Source organism: Euphorbia lathyris, chromosome 3, assembly GCF_963576675.1.
Source record: "Euphorbia lathyris chromosome 3, ddEupLath1.1, whole genome shotgun sequence".
Classification (NCBI taxonomy): domain Eukaryota; kingdom Viridiplantae; phylum Streptophyta; class Magnoliopsida; order Malpighiales; family Euphorbiaceae; genus Euphorbia; species Euphorbia lathyris.
In genome coordinates this window covers 77,365,862-77,382,605 of record NC_088912.1, presented here as the reverse complement: position 1 = coordinate 77,382,605, position 16,744 = coordinate 77,365,862, and the positions used below count along the sequence as shown (strand labels likewise).

General features: G+C 36.6%; 1 protein-coding gene and 1 long non-coding RNA gene across 2 annotated transcripts; both read right to left on the bottom strand.

Moving 5' to 3' along the window:
• Nucleotides 1-873: 873 nt before the first annotated feature.
• LOC136224064 (uncharacterized) lies at nt 874-2,056 on the bottom strand. Its single transcript, XM_066012297.1, has one exon. It carries the CDS (start codon nt 1,907-1,909, stop codon nt 1,385-1,387), a length of 525 nt encoding a protein of 174 aa, XP_065868369.1. The 5' UTR covers nt 1,910-2,056; the 3' UTR covers nt 874-1,384.
• A 3,955-nt stretch (nt 2,057-6,011) lies between these two features.
• On the bottom strand, nt 6,012-12,013 carry LOC136222325 (uncharacterized). Its single transcript, XR_010685596.1, has 3 exons — nt 11,892-12,013; nt 11,270-11,330; nt 6,012-6,223 (listed from the first exon to the last, which is right to left on the bottom strand). It is a non-coding gene; the product is annotated as an uncharacterized lncRNA (long non-coding RNA).
• Between the last annotated feature and the right edge of the window lie 4,731 nt (nt 12,014-16,744).

Below are 16,744 nucleotides of genomic sequence, written 5' to 3'. Positions count from 1 at the left end.
AATTGAATTAAAAATGATTTTTTTTGTTCTCTATCACTATTTGGTGGGTCTGGAAATGGCGTTGCATCAGAGTGTTTGAAATGAGGGATCAGCAGTTTCAGATGATGATCAATGACCTTAGAACCAGTTTTGAAAAAAACGCAATCGCCTATAGGATGGACAGAGAGAGAAACATACACACTGATTTTAGATAAGAGATTCAGATGCAATGGCATCCTCCGACTGCTAACGTGTTCAAGCTGAATATCGATGGTTGTATCAAAGGCAACCCCAGGCCAGCAGAGAGTAGGAGTTATCAGAAATCGAGAAGGAAATTGGATTTCAGGTTTTGCACAACATCGGTATTTATTCAGCTATTCAAGCAAAGCTATAGGCTATCTATGAAGGACTGAAGCATGCATGGAGTTTAGGCATTGACTATCTTGTTGTGGAGAGTGATTCTAATTTAGCAATTTCTTGGATCAACAATAGAGATGGTAACTCGAGTACATGTAACAACCTTATCGTGTCCGTTCTGAGCTCATTAATAGAAGTTGAGATGTGAGAATTGTACATGTCTTTAGAGAAAGTAATAGAGTGGTAGCTAATATGGCTAGCTATGCATTGACTTTGTCTAGGGATATCAAAATTGCCCCCTAGTGTCAGTCGTGAGTTCTGCAAGACGTTAGTGGGATTTCTTGGCATAGAGAGGTGACCTCTTAGTAGCGTCTCTCTATTTTATCTTTAGTTTTGTGTTGTTTGTTTGTCTTTCATGGCTCGTTGAGCCATCCGTTGTATTAAAAAACAAAAAAATAAATTTACTCTTAAAAATATTTTCGTACATTATTCAAAATTAATTAGAAACCATAAAAATAATATGAAGAACCACTGGAGTTAAAATGAGAACAACACACATCTAACAAGTAAAGCCTTATTATTTATTATACATTGATTGATCATTAGTTAAAGTACATAGGATAATTGAAGCAAAAGTGGCAGGAAGGAGCAACCCACTGCCAAAAAAAAAAAGTTGATGATTAGAGGTGATTAAGCAAAAAGAATTAGAATCCACCTAAAAAAACCTAAGAGGTTACGCAAATATAACAAAGATGGACACTTTCTGCTCCAGAATGAATCCAAACCAAAGGGAAAACTCACTTTGAGATGCCCTCAGTTTTAGGAAAAGAAAAAAAGTATAGGGTAAAAAGGAACAAAGGCAGAGGGCGCCACGGAGCGCCAGTCCATCCGCTGAGTATTTGTTTCTGATTCCGCCATTAAAAAGTAAGATCCTGTACTATTAGTTAAGGAAATATCGAAATATGTTTCGAATTACACTGATCTGGAACGTTCAGATTGTGCTACGTGGCACAATCTAAACGTCTCGGAGCGAGTGTGATCCATTCAATTAATTAATCATATCCCTAGTAATTGCAGCAATGCAACTTGAACTCCTAGCAATTCCTCCACTGTTCTTAGGAGCACCTTTAGCACCAAAAGAAAGAGCTCTTCTAGTGTTTTTCTTCAACATTTCCCTCATAGCCTCAGCTTGAAACAACACAGGATAAGCCCTACCATATTTGTTAAATCTAGAACAAGCATTCATATGAGAATTCAGAGCATCTTCCATTTTTCCCCCATTTTTCTCCTTCTCTTCTTTCACTGCTTCAGAACACAACCCACATATCCACTTCCCCAAAAACTTGCTCCGAATCTTCTCAATGTACTCCGCCGTGCACTCTTCACTCATTCCACAGCACTCACATTTGGCATCTTCGACTTCTGATATCGCCGGAAGCTCATTTGTTATGTCTTCTTTGCTTAGTTCAAACGTGATATCTGACCTTGTTCGGTGAAGATTATCGTTTGAACGCCTAAGTGGTGGTTTTGAGAAGTTAATGGTTGAAATCGCCTCTCCATTTGGTGGTGCCATAATAATTTGAAATTTGTTTTTCAATTGAATTAGGGTTTTTGAAGAGTAGGAGTAGATAGGTTCTATATGGTTGTATATATAATGGTTTTGAGAGTGAAATCGTGTGGATGTTGAAGCATCAGCTGTCAATTATGGATATGAAAACCGTGAACAATCGTGAAGTTGCTACACTTTTCCAGAGAAAAAAAAGGCAAGTTTGTGTCAGTGCATGCATCATTTTCCATCTCATGAAAGTATCAAGATATTTTTTTACATCTTCAACTGTTTCTTTTCTTTTCTGTAACTTGTTAGAAAGTGAGTTTCTGTTTATGAATTAAGCTAGCAGAAATTATTACTTTTGTTTCTTAAACTCAAGGCTTAATACTTTTTTCACTTAACTCCTCTATTTAGTGACGAATTTTTCTGTGAACTTGTCTCATTTTGTCATTTAACTCCTCTATTTAGTGACCAATTTTTCGGCTCCTCAACTCAAAAATTGTCATAAAATTGACCCTTTTTTTTCTGTACATGTCATTGAGTACACTTTCCAATACAAATTCTGTATCCATTCACATGCACCTTCTCCGTTATGATGTGAACCATTCATTCATTGTTTTGAAACATACGTAAAAATTTAAAGGGTACGAAGTGTTATATTTAGTGAGTTGAAAGGCAAAAAGGATGAACACGATGAGGCTAATCAATGTCATCTAGGCATATAAACGGACACATACATTTGTTGAGTTGAGAGAATTAATTGATTTGCTACTAAGTAAATGAACTTTGTGGTGGCCGAGGTATTAAGCCTAAACTTAATTATTTAAATGCATAACAACCATATATTCTTTTCAAAAAAAACAACAACCATATATTCCAAAAGCGAATACTTCATTTGAATGAAAATGGCTAGAAATTTTGTGTTTCAATTTTTTAATAGTATGCAATAAATGTTAATTGAGAGAGATCACCACTTAAAAAGAGCACGATCAACCAATTAATTAGACGCACTTAAGTTACTAGAAAAATATTATATATACACAAATTTATCATCCACATGATTTTTTTTTATAATGATCCAAGTCTATTCATTAACCACTAACACTATTATGTATTTTACTAGTAAGAATTTTTTATAATGATCCAAGTATATTCATTGGATCTCACCACTAACAACAATATTATGTATTTTATTATTGAGAAATTATTTAACTAAATGTTTAAGTGGATTCATATAATGTAGGAGTATCTCATGTTTCGTACTTACAATGAAAGTTGGGACGCGAAGGAAGGTCAGACATCCCAGCTAGGCTGGCACCCCCGACACAACCAACAACCCGAATATTATTATTAATAAATGAAAAATTACAGAGGGGAAGGAACATAACGAAAAAGGAAAGAAGAAACAAAAAACTCTACAACCCAAATATACATATTACATCATCAATTTAATAAATTTTATTTTATTAAACTACCTAACGGTAATGATTAAACTCTACAACCACTCAATTATATAGGATTCACTAATTAATTATAGCCTATTATATTATTTTAAAAATTAAAAATATATTATAAAAATAGTCAATATTTAAATTTAATATCTTTTGAGTGGTTGCTAAGTGTTCAATATATTAAACTAATTCTATGGAAAAGAGTTTAATAAAAGTTTTAAAATGTGTAGAATGAAGGTTCATCTATATGAAATTTCATTGTGAAGATTTAAAGCTTCGATCACTTTGTTAATGAATCATTTAAACTAATCATTAAAATTTAATAATAGTTTTTATTACAATCTTTGACACACCCTGTATACAAATGCATATTAGGTTTAAAGAATTTGCAACACATCCACATTTTATCATGTTTGAAATTCCATGAGTTTCCTAGCGCTTGAATAGGGATGACAAAGGTTAAGGTATCCATTGGTAATGTTATTCCTATACTCTAACCCTTTTGTATTGAATTACCCGTCCCATTATCCCAGGGTCGTCTTAAACATTTTTGGGATGTTGTGCTTGCTAAATGAAAACATGAGTCATATTCATTAAAAAAAACTTAATACTTTCATATAACAAAATGTTTTTATAAAATGAAACACTGAAATTCTCTAACTTGATTTAACATTCACGTAATTTTTGACATAATAAATAATAAAAAATAATTTAGTTAGATATTATATCATAAAAAAATTTAGTGCTCTATGCATTGGAGATGTTTGTACTCCTCCTCCTACGCCCTGCATTACCCTAGCATGTAGATAATTCTAATCTCATTTCCGTCTTATTACCCTAACATATAGATAATTCTAAACTCATTTTTATCTCATATAATTCATACAAGTACCAACAGACGCCCTTATCGGTTTTAATACATAAATTAAATAATAAATAAATAAATCATAAATTTAAGAAGACATACATAAACCTCGACCCGTTTGTTTGCCGAAAAATATTATGTAAGAAAATATTTTTCTGATTTTCCGATACTTGTTTGTTTTGGAAAATAAGTCAACAAAAAACATTATGTTAGTCAACTGGAAAAAATATAAAGAAAGTAATGAAAATGTTTTACCCTTTCCATAAGGATAAAATATTTTCCTAACACTTTTCTTCAATCTCGACTCCCTCATTCGTTTTTTTTTTTCCTGTTTGATCCAACTACAACCTATATAACAGGTAAGGTAGTGGGTCCACTTAACCCATTTAAAAATTTATGAAATAATGAGAAAAATGAAAAAAAGAGAGAGAAAAGTAGTAAAAACATAAAAAAATATAAAAAATGGTAAAGAAAATATGTAAATAGAAAAGGCGAAAAAAACATAAAAACGTGAAAATAAGAAAAAACGTGGAAAATGTAACAACGGTAAAAAAAACCACAAAAACGAAACACGATAAAAACGTGAAAAACGCGAAACGCAAAAAAAAATATTAAAATATTAGAACAAACGTGCAAAAGGAAAAAGAAAACGTGAAAACAGAAAAATGGAAAAAACTATGAAAACACGAATAACGTAAAAGAAATGTAAAAAATTGTGAAAACACTAATGGCGTAAAATGTGAAAACGATAATAACATGAAAATGGAAACAAGAAAAAAGTGAAAAATAAAAATTGAAATCCAAATCCAAATATAATAATCAAACACGCTCTCAAAAATTCGAAAATGATTTAAAAATATAAAAAATAAAAATAAAAATCAAACAAACATTTATTCCAAATTAGATGGTTGAGATTATAATTCAACACAGCCAATTATGTTCAAATAACGAGGGTCTAAAACGATATCCAATATTATATCAGCCAAATTAAAGATTAAAATTATCATGTTAATTAGGATTAAAGATTAATTATTTGTTTCTGGTTTACTGCACATTAGGTGTAACTATCGACCTTGTATTTTTATAATTATTATTTTCAGTTACGTTATGTGGTTGTGAAGAAACAAGCAGGTATGTTAATTTAATTAATGTTTTCTGATAACAATTATTTGTTTCTCCAAAAAGAGAAATCACGTGCAACCCTATTCAAACCATCCATAATACTGCACCCTTTTTAAAGATTCACGAGCATGATCTAAAACATACATGCCCATGCATCAACACAGACACAGGAACCTATGGCTAATATGAACACTTGAACGTATGGCTAATATTTAATAGTTCATGATTAATTACTTGATTATCGTAATAATAACTGACTTTGCATGTGCTTATTGACATTGATTTCTGAGCTATATGTTTATATGGCTCTACTGCTTTGATCCGTTTATACAAATATTATGTGATTCATATTGGTTTGCTTTATTTGAATATCATCTTTTTGAACAACTAATCCATTAGCATATTAGGATATTGATGATGAGCTGTTCTTTAATTGCTTCAAATAAAATAGAAAAATAATTAAGAAAGGGTCGGATATCCGTGACCCACTTTGATGCTTAATTCAGTGAGGAAAATGATACTGAGTAATGTAACGTTAGATGTGGTTAACCAAAAAAACAAAACAAACACAAAAGACACGTCTGTTTACGAATGAAAACAACTGTTCATGGACAGACACGACTATTCACGAACGAACACGAATGTTCACGATGGACACGACTGTTCATGAAGGGAGGTGTTTGTTGGTATTTAAATTAATTATATAATTTTATTCATTTTTGTCCAATATGTAAAGTTTAGGTGAACAAAGGACATGAATTGAGTATGTTTTAGTATACTGCATACCTTGTATTTGTAGAAGAAATAGATTGTGTGCCGTAAATTAGAGCTGAAGTCCACGTGGCGAGCAGCCAATAGTGAGAACCCGTTGTCAACCAGAAACAATTGTAACAGATGCACCTGTGATTCAGCAAATCACGGTGTTAGAGGTGGGTAGCAATGCTTTCATTAGAGTACGCAATACTTCGAATTCTATTTACTACTTTTAAATAAAAATTAATTAAATTAGTGATTGATAACCTTATTTGGGTTCAATCTTAGAACACTCTAGGATTTATAATAAGGATAAGGTATCAAAATAGGCCTAAGGTTTTTTGGGAAGTACCAATTTAGGCTCAACGTTCAAAATAGCACCAATATAGGTTTAACGTTTACAACATAATATCAATTTAGGCTTAACGTTTACAATATAGTATCAAATTAGGCCTCACATACAAAATAGCACCAATTAGGCTTCACGTTTACAAAATAATACGAATTTAAGCTTAACGTTTACAAAATATATACAATTTAAGCGAAACATCATAATTAATGATGCGGGCCATCTCTCCCTAGGATCGGGTCTGGACGAGGGAAGTCAGAGGAAGAACCAAGCACGAGCAACAAGCGAGTAAGGAGGCCAAAACAGTGCCACACAACACACCAGCAGCTCAGACACGCTCCGCGTGGATTAAAGTACGCTCCGCGTAAAGGAAGGTGACCCGGAGAAGAGTTCATCAGCCAAACTACGTCCCGCGTAGATTTGGGTACGCTCCGCGTAAAATGAGTACTGATCCAGAGAGAAGTCCAGAAGCTCACATACGCACCGCGTAAAATTAGGCACGCACCGCGTACCTTCACTTTAAGAATCCATGCACCGCGTAGAATTGGGCACGCTCCGCGTATAATGAATTCTGATCCGGAGAGAAGTCCAGGAGCTCACATACGCACCGCGTAAAATTAGGCACGCACCGCGTACCTTCATTTTAAGGAACTTGCTCCTTACTCCAGCTTCCTCTTTATTTACAATCCTACCACTCCTTATTTACACCTTTGCCACTCCCTAATTACAATCCTACCACTCCTATATTTACACCCATGCCACCTCCTTATTATTGCCCCATTTTACCCCCTAACCTTACTCTTTAATTAATTATGTAAGATAGCCTTTTATGTAATTTTGTTTTAGGGTTTGAGATGATATAAATACATCTCTTTCTTGTAATTGTTCTTTAACTTTTTATCAATCAAATTATAATCTTCTTCAAGAAGCTTTGTTAAGGTTTTACCTTCAACAATGGGGAATTCTTATTTCCTATGGATTTAGTCTACAAAACCCGGGATTCACTCCTTCTAGTTTAGCTAGAGAAGAACATCTTTGTTAGTTGACGGTTAAAACTAACACATCCCGAAACCGATCTGTATCAGTTGGTATCAGAGCCGATCGTTTTCCTTGAACGGAGACTTCTTTCGACTATGGTTCAACTAAATTTATCTCCAAGATATGAAGAAACCTTCAACAATGGGTTGGAAAACCTCAAAGCTATGGTGAGAAGGCATCAAACGAGTTATAGGGAGGATTTTCGGGTGATAAACGAGCTAACGAGGAAGCTTGCGGCATCCGTAAAGAGTCTCAAGCAAGAATGCCGAAATAGCTCCCAACCAACCATGGAAGTCCCTCCTAAAGATCCATCACCAATCTTTCCTCCATCACACATGGTAAAGGTAAATCCCAAACTTCTAATTTCTAATGTTGAAGTTATGGATAGTCCTATTGTTAGGAAGAAATTGGATGTTGGTGATGTTGTTTGTGATAATGAAGTGGATTTAGATTCTTCTTGTGAATTTATTGATAATGAAATTGTGGAGGAGGATTTAGATTCACTTGTGGATGAGGAGGAAGAGAGGCTTGTATGTGAGAACATGGGGGAAGTTGAATTGGTGTGTGCTAATATTGAGAAAATCCATGTAGCAAGGGATGCTCCCTATGTGTTTGATGAAATTCCCCTTAAGCATAACTTTACTTGCATGTGTGAGGAGAGAGGGGGTGTTATCCTTGAGGAAGGGGAGAGTGAGTTTGGACTTGTCCATCTCTTTGTGGAGGATGAAGAAACCACTTATTGTGTGGAGGTTGATGACTATGGAGATGGGAGAGATGTTGGTGGTTCAACTATAGTTGGTTGTAACATGTCGTTTGGGTCGGGTAGCTATTCAAATGGGTTAGCCGGCTTGAACTATAGGGAGAAGTGGAAGGAAATAAAAGGTCGTGGGAAAAGACGGATCGTTGATGAAGATGGAAATGAATTTGAATACACCCATGAAGAAGAGGAGATTGATGAAGAGGAGAACCAATCCAAGAATGAGCTAGAAGGAAATGTTGAACATGATTATTGTGAAGGCGAATTCGAGGATGGGGTTGAAGAGAGAGAGCACGCTTCCGTAGATGAAATATGTGAGAATGGTGAACTTTGTCATAGTGCACATGAGTTTGATTATGATGAAGATGGTAGAGTTTACCATGGGGTGGATGAACGTCGGGGCATTGAGTGGAACCAATATGGGACCGCTTATGAGGAAGACGAAGATGGGGTCTACTATGATGAGAGTGGGCGTCGGTGTGTTGAGTGGGATCGACACGGGGCTCCTTATGAAGATAATGAAAGTAGATTCTATTGTGATGATGAGTTGGAGGATGTTGAACGGAACTACAACGAAGATATCTATGAGTATGATGGAGGTAGATTCCCTCATGACGATGAGTTGGAAAATGTAAAGTGGGACCGAAACGAAGAAGCTTATGATGAGTATGATGAAGGTCGGTTCCGAGTTGACTGTGAGTCAGGAAATGTTGGGTGGAACCGAAATGAAAATGCTTATGATGATGAAGAAAATCGGTTCCAATATGAGGATGAGTCGGAAAGTGTTGAGTGGAGCCAAGATGAAGACACCTATGAAGTTGATGATGATGGCAATGAGCACAATGTGTATTTGGTGACTAAGGTGCCAATGCCTAGTAAAGAGGAGCTTAGCCAACGTCATCGATTATTTAGAACTCGATGCTTAGTTCTTGGGAAGAGATGTGAGATGGTGATCGACGGAGGAAGCCAAGTGAATATCATTAGTCGGCCCGCTATAAGCAAGTTTGGGTTGGTTCCCGAGCCACATCCTAGACCTTACCGCCTTGGTTGGGTCAACGAGGTGGAAAAACTTCAAGTTATTCATTGGTGTAAAGTTCCTTTCACTATTGGAGCTTATGGGGATGAAGCTATGTGTGATGTTGTGGAGATGGGTTCTTGTGATGTGCTACTTGGTAGGCCATGGCAATTTGATTGTGATGCCTCACATACGGGAAGAAGCAACACCTACAGCATACGCAAAGGCGGAATCCGATATGTCCTTATACCTTTGAAGAGTTCTCATAGTAAGAAAACGGAGACCACTTTGGAAGATTGTCCAACTCGGGAGTTGAGTGAGAATGGGTGCATTGGTGGAACGGGTGAGACATTGAATCATCTTGACTTGGGTTCCATGGATGAGTTAGCTAGCCACTCTCCTAGTGAAGTCAAATCGAAAGAGGGGAATGAGGTTGAGAAGAGGGGTAGCAAAGTTGGAAGTGAGGAAGTAGTGCCGATGTCCAAAGGTGACAAGCACATGTCTTTCAACGACCCACCTAAGGGGTTTCTTAAAGGGCTCCCACTTTTGAGAAAGCTACCACGAGACATAGCATGGGATCAGGGAGATAGTGCACCTAGTACTACATATGGTGAGTTGAGATCTAGAGAGGAGGATGAAGGTGACTCTATGAAGCCTATTGATAGCACCGAGATGCCTAGTACATGCCACATGCAAAAGAATCGAGTCACTCATTTGGTAAAATCTGAACTTATTCTTTTGTGCTTTGTTGAGATATTTGTGTTGGAATCTTGGATGTGTATGTTGAGGGAGAACCTTCCCTATGATGAGCCCATGAGAGGTGATCTTGTTGTGAGAAAGGTGAGCTTTATGTTGAGGGAGAACCTTCCCTATGATGGGTGTCACGACCCAACCCAGGCCATGACCGGCACATAAATTAAATTAATTTTAACCTATGCTAGCCTTAATTCTGAACTAATGAAAATTCTAAAATTTAATAATAGAATATCAAATTCGTTGAAATTACATCATGAACCTTAAAGGAACCTAATTATTCAAGTCAAATCTCAATAATCAAAAGTCTCCAAAGATAATATAAAGCTAATTTATTAGGCAGTCTTCTTCAACATCAATCCAAGGGTTACCTCACGAACAAGGACCTTAATCTGAAAAAGGAAAGATTCAACGTGGTATGAGATTTTCGTCTATACGAGCGAAAACCTCAGTGAGCAGTAGCTATAGTACACAATAGAAAGGGAACAGGCAGGCAGGCTGATAGTCTTAAATCATGGCAATTATAGTTCAAAATATAGTATTTCAAAATCAGTTAAACTAAAGGGTCAATATAAGATAATCAATTCAGAATACTGGAAATCAATTGTCAAACACAATCCTGCAGCCTTTCGAAATATCAAATAATAGAATAATCAGAAAATAAGGAAAAAGCTTTAAAACGCATGGTACAGTGTAACAGAGTGGTGATACTGCACACCACTAGGGCCAGATAAATGGTAAGCGCGCTACCAATAACAGATACATATAACAGATAATTGCCTTCACCGATCTTATGCATGATTCTAATGCTGACACAGCTGACGACAAACTGACAACTGACAACCTGACTCAAAGACAAATGCAAGGACCTAATGTTATGAAGATCGGTGGGAGGCCAGATAACAGATACAGATATACTGAGCACTTGTACCAGTTTGAAAACGTATAGTATACATATATAAATCAGAAAATCATAACTGATTGAACGAATTATCAGATTTCTAAAACAAAGGTAATAACTGCGATAAATCGCGTATCAGAAACTACAAATCATATCAAATCAAATTTTAATAAATTCATTGTACCTGATAATAAAACAAATCAATATAAAGGCCTGTTCCCAGAATATACGCTCTAATACTAAGGATATTTAGTAAACACAAGGTTTAAGCTATACGTTTTTAGGAACGAAAATATACAGTCAAACGCTAATTTTTGATAAACATTTTTTCAATCTAATATTTCAATCAAATAGGATCATGTACTATAATTACCACTCACCTGAAGTCCAAGAGAGTGATTTATTCTTGTCAATCAAGCGTCGGGGCAAATTCAGAATTTCCTATTGATCAAGAAGGACATGAACCAATTAATCCAAACTCAACCCAAACTAAATTGCTACGGATACAAGGTAAATGAGGGATAGGTTATGTTAATTAGTCTGAAATTGGGAAATATTATAGTCGCAAATGCTAAAAGAAAAAGAGAAAGAAAAAGAAATTTTTAATAAACATATTTAACGATTTAAGGTTTGATTTACACAGTTCTTTCAAAATTGAAAATAAACAACACTACAATGTAGTTGTTTCAAGAAATTCATTAGCTAGAAAATAATATAGTAAAATCAAGGACATGTGTAAGTTTAAAATATAATATATATACATATATAACTTTCAATCCAGAATATCAAAGAAGTGGAATTGTTGATAAAGAGGAAATCCAACATAAAACAATATAGAGGGATTAAAATAATAATGATAATCATAGTTTATTTGGTGAAACAATAAATATTGAGTAGCTTTCAAGGTCTCCAATGGTGAGTAAGAAAAAGTAATGATAGCATACATCCAATTTATATATATGTAAAATATGAAGGGCTTTGTTAACCACAAATCAAACTTACTTAATAATTTCAAGAAAGACTCCCAAAGTTTGTAGATCCAAAATTTCAAGAGACAGCACAGTGGCGGCGGCTCCTTGGAGAAACTAGAGGAAGCATGGTTTTTTTCTTCTTCTTTTAAAACGTTGAAACAGATTTGCTTTTTGGTAATAAAGCTTTATTTGGTAGGGTTAAGTCCTTATACTCTAATATTTATATTTATATATATATATATAATTTGGTATTTTCGGTATAGTAAAAAGATTTTTTTTTTAATATTTAATTGGAAAATAGGATTATTACAATGGGACCATGAGGGGTGATCTTGTTGTGGGTGTTGGTGATTGTTCATTGAAGGGGAATGGCTTCCCGGGGAACATAGAAACGATGGAAGGAAGTCAAGACTTGGTAAACTCGGAACTCATTATTTTGTGCATTATTGACATGTATGTGTGGGGGTATATGTGGTGCTTGTTGAGGAAGCATCAACCTTATGAGGAGTCAATAAGAAGCGGTCTTGTGATGAAGAGAGTGGGGTTTATGAAGTCTTTGATGAATGGGAATAGCCGCTCGAGAGATGTTGATGGGATTGACGGAATTCAAGGCTTGGGGAGTAATGGCCAAGTTAGTAAAGTGGAAAGTCTTGAAGTTTCGGGATTGTTAACCCAAGGTGAGGGAGGAGCTAATCTAAGTGTGCTTGAGTTCACTATAAAGTGGGTTGACAAATGTCGTCGGGATATTCCATTTGATGTGGGCCATGGGCAAGGAGAGATTGAGCATGATAGCCGAGTTAGTGGAATGAGTGATAGCTAAGTCCGGGCATATTCAATTCAAAGTCATGTTTGGGTTGTGAAGAGTATTCAAGGGATTACTCTAATTTGGGTTGATATATGGCGCCGAGACATGTCATTTGAGGTTGGCTATGAGCGAGTGGAGGTTGAGCCTAGCATCCGGGTTGATGGTGTGAGGTATATTGAGGTCCGGGCATATTCGACTCAAGGCCATGTTGGGGTTTTGAAGAGTGCTTATGGGATTGATCCTAGTTGGGTTGATACGTGTCGTCGGGACATTCCATTCGAGGTAGGCCAAGAGCGGAAGAAGAGTGTGTTGATTCCTCAAGTTCGTGATGGGGAGATCAAGAGGATCCAATAGTGGTCCATTCAACAATGTGAGGGGCGTTGGAAGACCATCCAAGCATTTATTGGGAAGTGGTTGACAAGCTTCGCCAAGACATATCATTCGATGTTGGTAGAGAATTCGATATTGGTGGGGATTGGGAGATGAGTACCACGGAAGATGAAGTCCGGGGTGAGGCACTTGTTGAGATATGGGGAGAAGCTCGTGAGGAGAAGGTGAGTCCGGTAATATATGGAGTGGACTTCTTGAATTCATCTCGAACAACACCTTGGTTCGATTTGAGGGCTTGGTTTCGCTCAAAACGAACACGTCTCATCAATGCGTGGCAAGCAACTTGGGGTCAAGTTCTTTTTAATAAAGAGTGTATGATGCGGGGCATCTCTCCCTAGGATCGGGTCCGGACGAGGGAAGTCGGAGGAAGAACCAAGCACGAGCAACAAGCGAGTAAGGAGGCCAAAACAGTGCCACACAACACACCAGCAGCTCAGACACGCTCCGCGTGGATTAAAGTACGCTCCGCGTGGATTAAAGTACGCTCCGCGTAAAGGACGGTGACCCAGAGAAGAGTTCATCAGCCAAACTACGCCCCGCGTAGAATTGGGCACGCTCCGCGTATAATGAATTCTGATCCGGAGAGAAGTCCAGGAGCTCACATACGCACCGCGTAGAATTAGGCACGCACCACATACCTTCATTTTAAGGAACTTGCTCCTTACTCCAGCTTTCTCTTTATTTACAATCCTGCCACTCCTTATTTACACCTTTGCCACTCCCTAATTACAACCCTACCACTCCTATATTTACACCCATGCCACCTTCTTATTATTGCCCTATTTTACCCCATAACCTTACTCTTTAATTAATTATGTAAGTTAGCCTTTTATGTAATTTTGTTTTAGGTTTGAGATGATATAAATACATCTCTTTCTTGTAATTGTTCTTTAACTTTTTATCAATCAAATTATAATCTTCTTCAAGAAGCTTTGTTAAGGTTTTACCTTCAACAATGGGGAATTCTTATTTCCTATGGATTTAGTCCATAAAACCCGGGATTCACTCCTTCTAGTTTAGCTAGAGAAGAACATCTTTGTTAGTTTACGATTAAAACTAACACGTCCCGAAACCGATCTGTATCAATTAAATTAATCATATGATATTCTTATCTTTTTATTTAGTTCTATATTTTTATTTATTATAATACAATTAGTTAATATTCTTACCCATTAAGATCTTATATTTGTTTTTCATCAATGATTCCATGACTACTAAATTTCATTGCTCATGTAATATATGCAAACTAAAAGTAATTGAATATCCACAATATTCCGAACACTGACATATATCAATATTATTTTAACTAGTGTTCGAAATATTGTGGATATTCAATTACTTTTAGTTTGCATATATTACATGAGCCATGGAATTTAGGAGTCATGGAATGGTTGATGAAAAACAAATATAAAGTTTTAATGGGCAAGAATACTAATTAATTGTATTATAATAAAGGGTTAATTACAAAAAACTACCCTGTGGTTTCGCCGATTTGCGATGTGGTACCTGTGGTATTTTTTTGTTACAAACAGGTACTCGTGGTTGACACCGTTACCAAAATTACGGAAACGGTAGATTTTCCGTCAGGGGCGATGACGTGGCCGAGAGTATTTGCGTCATTAAGAAAAATTGAAAATATAAAAGGGCATAAATCGAAATTAAAAACCCCATTAAACACATATCCTTTGATATTCTAACTCCTCTTTATCTTCTCTACAAAACCAGCTAACATTACGAACTCCAGCCCTAGTACAAACATGAATGACAACAAATTATTGAAGTAAATTACTATACGCGAGTAGTAGAGTATCAAGTGAGAGGCTTTACACCGTAATTTCGTGTTAAAGGGCATGGTTCTTACCTCGTTCCTGCATCGCAAGTAGGGAAGTTGAGGGGTCTTGATTGAGTTGACGTGCCAGACAAGGTAAATTCTTCCTTCTATAGCTTATCATTCTTACTTTTATTGTTCGATTTAGGGTTTTCGTTTGTGTTGGATGATAAAGTTATCGTATTTTTTTAGTTGTTGAGCAGCATTTTTTGTTCTTTCCATTCCCTTTTAGTTGATTGCATGTCGTTGATGCAAGTTGTGATTTATGTTTTTGTATGGTTAGTACGATTATTGAATGTGTGTACGTGTTATTGGTTTTAGGTTATGGCTGAATTTATAACCCCTGGTACTTCATTATAGGGGGAAATGGTCATCATATGATGATTCTATGGAGTATGTTGGAGGGGATGTGGCAGAGGTTGATGTGGATAAAGATTTGTTGTCCTTTTTTCAGCTTTTAGGGTATTATAGGGACTTGGGATGTAGACATGGATGTCGTATATGGTATCATATTAATGGTTTAACTGGTGAGATCGCATATGAAGAGATAGTGGATGATAAGAACATAGCCTTCATGTGTATAACAAACAAGGATCATTCAGAATGGGATATCTATTTTGAATCCCTTAGCCCACCACTCAATGTGGATATGACTGATGTTGAATCGCAGGTTGTGGAAGGGGCTGATAGTTGTGGAATTGGTGATCAAGGGGTTGATGAGGAATTGGATGAGATGATGCAGGGTAATGTAGGGGCTAATGATGGAGTTGCTGCTCAAGGGGATGATGAGGAATAGGATGAGATGATGCAAGGTATTGTAGGGGCTAAGGATGGAGTTACTGATCAAGGGGATGATGAGGAATGGGATGAGTTGATGAGGAATAATGTAGGGGCTAAGGATGGAGTTACTGATCAAGGGGTTGATGAGGAATTGGATGAGATGATGCAGGGTAATGTAGGGGCTAATGATGTAGTTGCTGCTCAAGGGGATGATGAGGAATGGGATGAGTTGATGAGGAATAATGTAGGGGCTAAGGATGGAGTTACTGATCAATGGGATGATGAGGAATGGGATGAGTTGATGAGGAATAATGTAGGGGCTAAGGATGGAGTTACTGATCAAGGGGATGATGAGGAATGGGATGAGTTGATGAGGAATAATGTAGGGGCTAAGGATGGAGTTACTGATCAAGGGGTTGATGAGGAATTGGATGAGATGATGCAGGGTAATGTAGGGGCTGAAATGATGCATGACAATGGGCCTGTTAGTGATGATGATGAAGATGAATACGTTAGTGATGATATGTATATGGGGACAAGAATGGATTTTGGAGATGTTGAAGATTCCGATGACAGTGATTATATTGAGGGTTCAGAAAATGATGTTGTTAGTCTAGGTGAGGATGTGTCACTTGAGTATGAGGATTGCTCGTTGTTTGCTGATGAACCACAATCCGTGCCACGACCTGCAACAACAAATGAGCCAAATGAGCCACAACCTGCAACAACAAATGAGCCACAACCTCAAACTGCAAATGATCCACAATCTGCACCAATGAGTGAGCCACAATCCACAGTAGGCGAAGAGCTGGACGAAGAGAACCTCAAAGAATTTAATGAACCAGCTCCTGATTTGGACGATGAATTGGAAAGTCTACATGGCTCAGACAATGAGAGGCCTGATCCAAGTGCTCAATATAGGGAGAACATGAATGTTGAGTTAAGTCTTGGTATGAGGTTTGTATCTGCTGACCAGTTTAGGAAGGCTTTAAGATCATGGGCTGTTGTTAAAGGGTATTCATATCACTTCAAGAAGAATTGCAAGGATTTTGTGGTGGTTGGGTGCAAGTTCCCAGCTTGT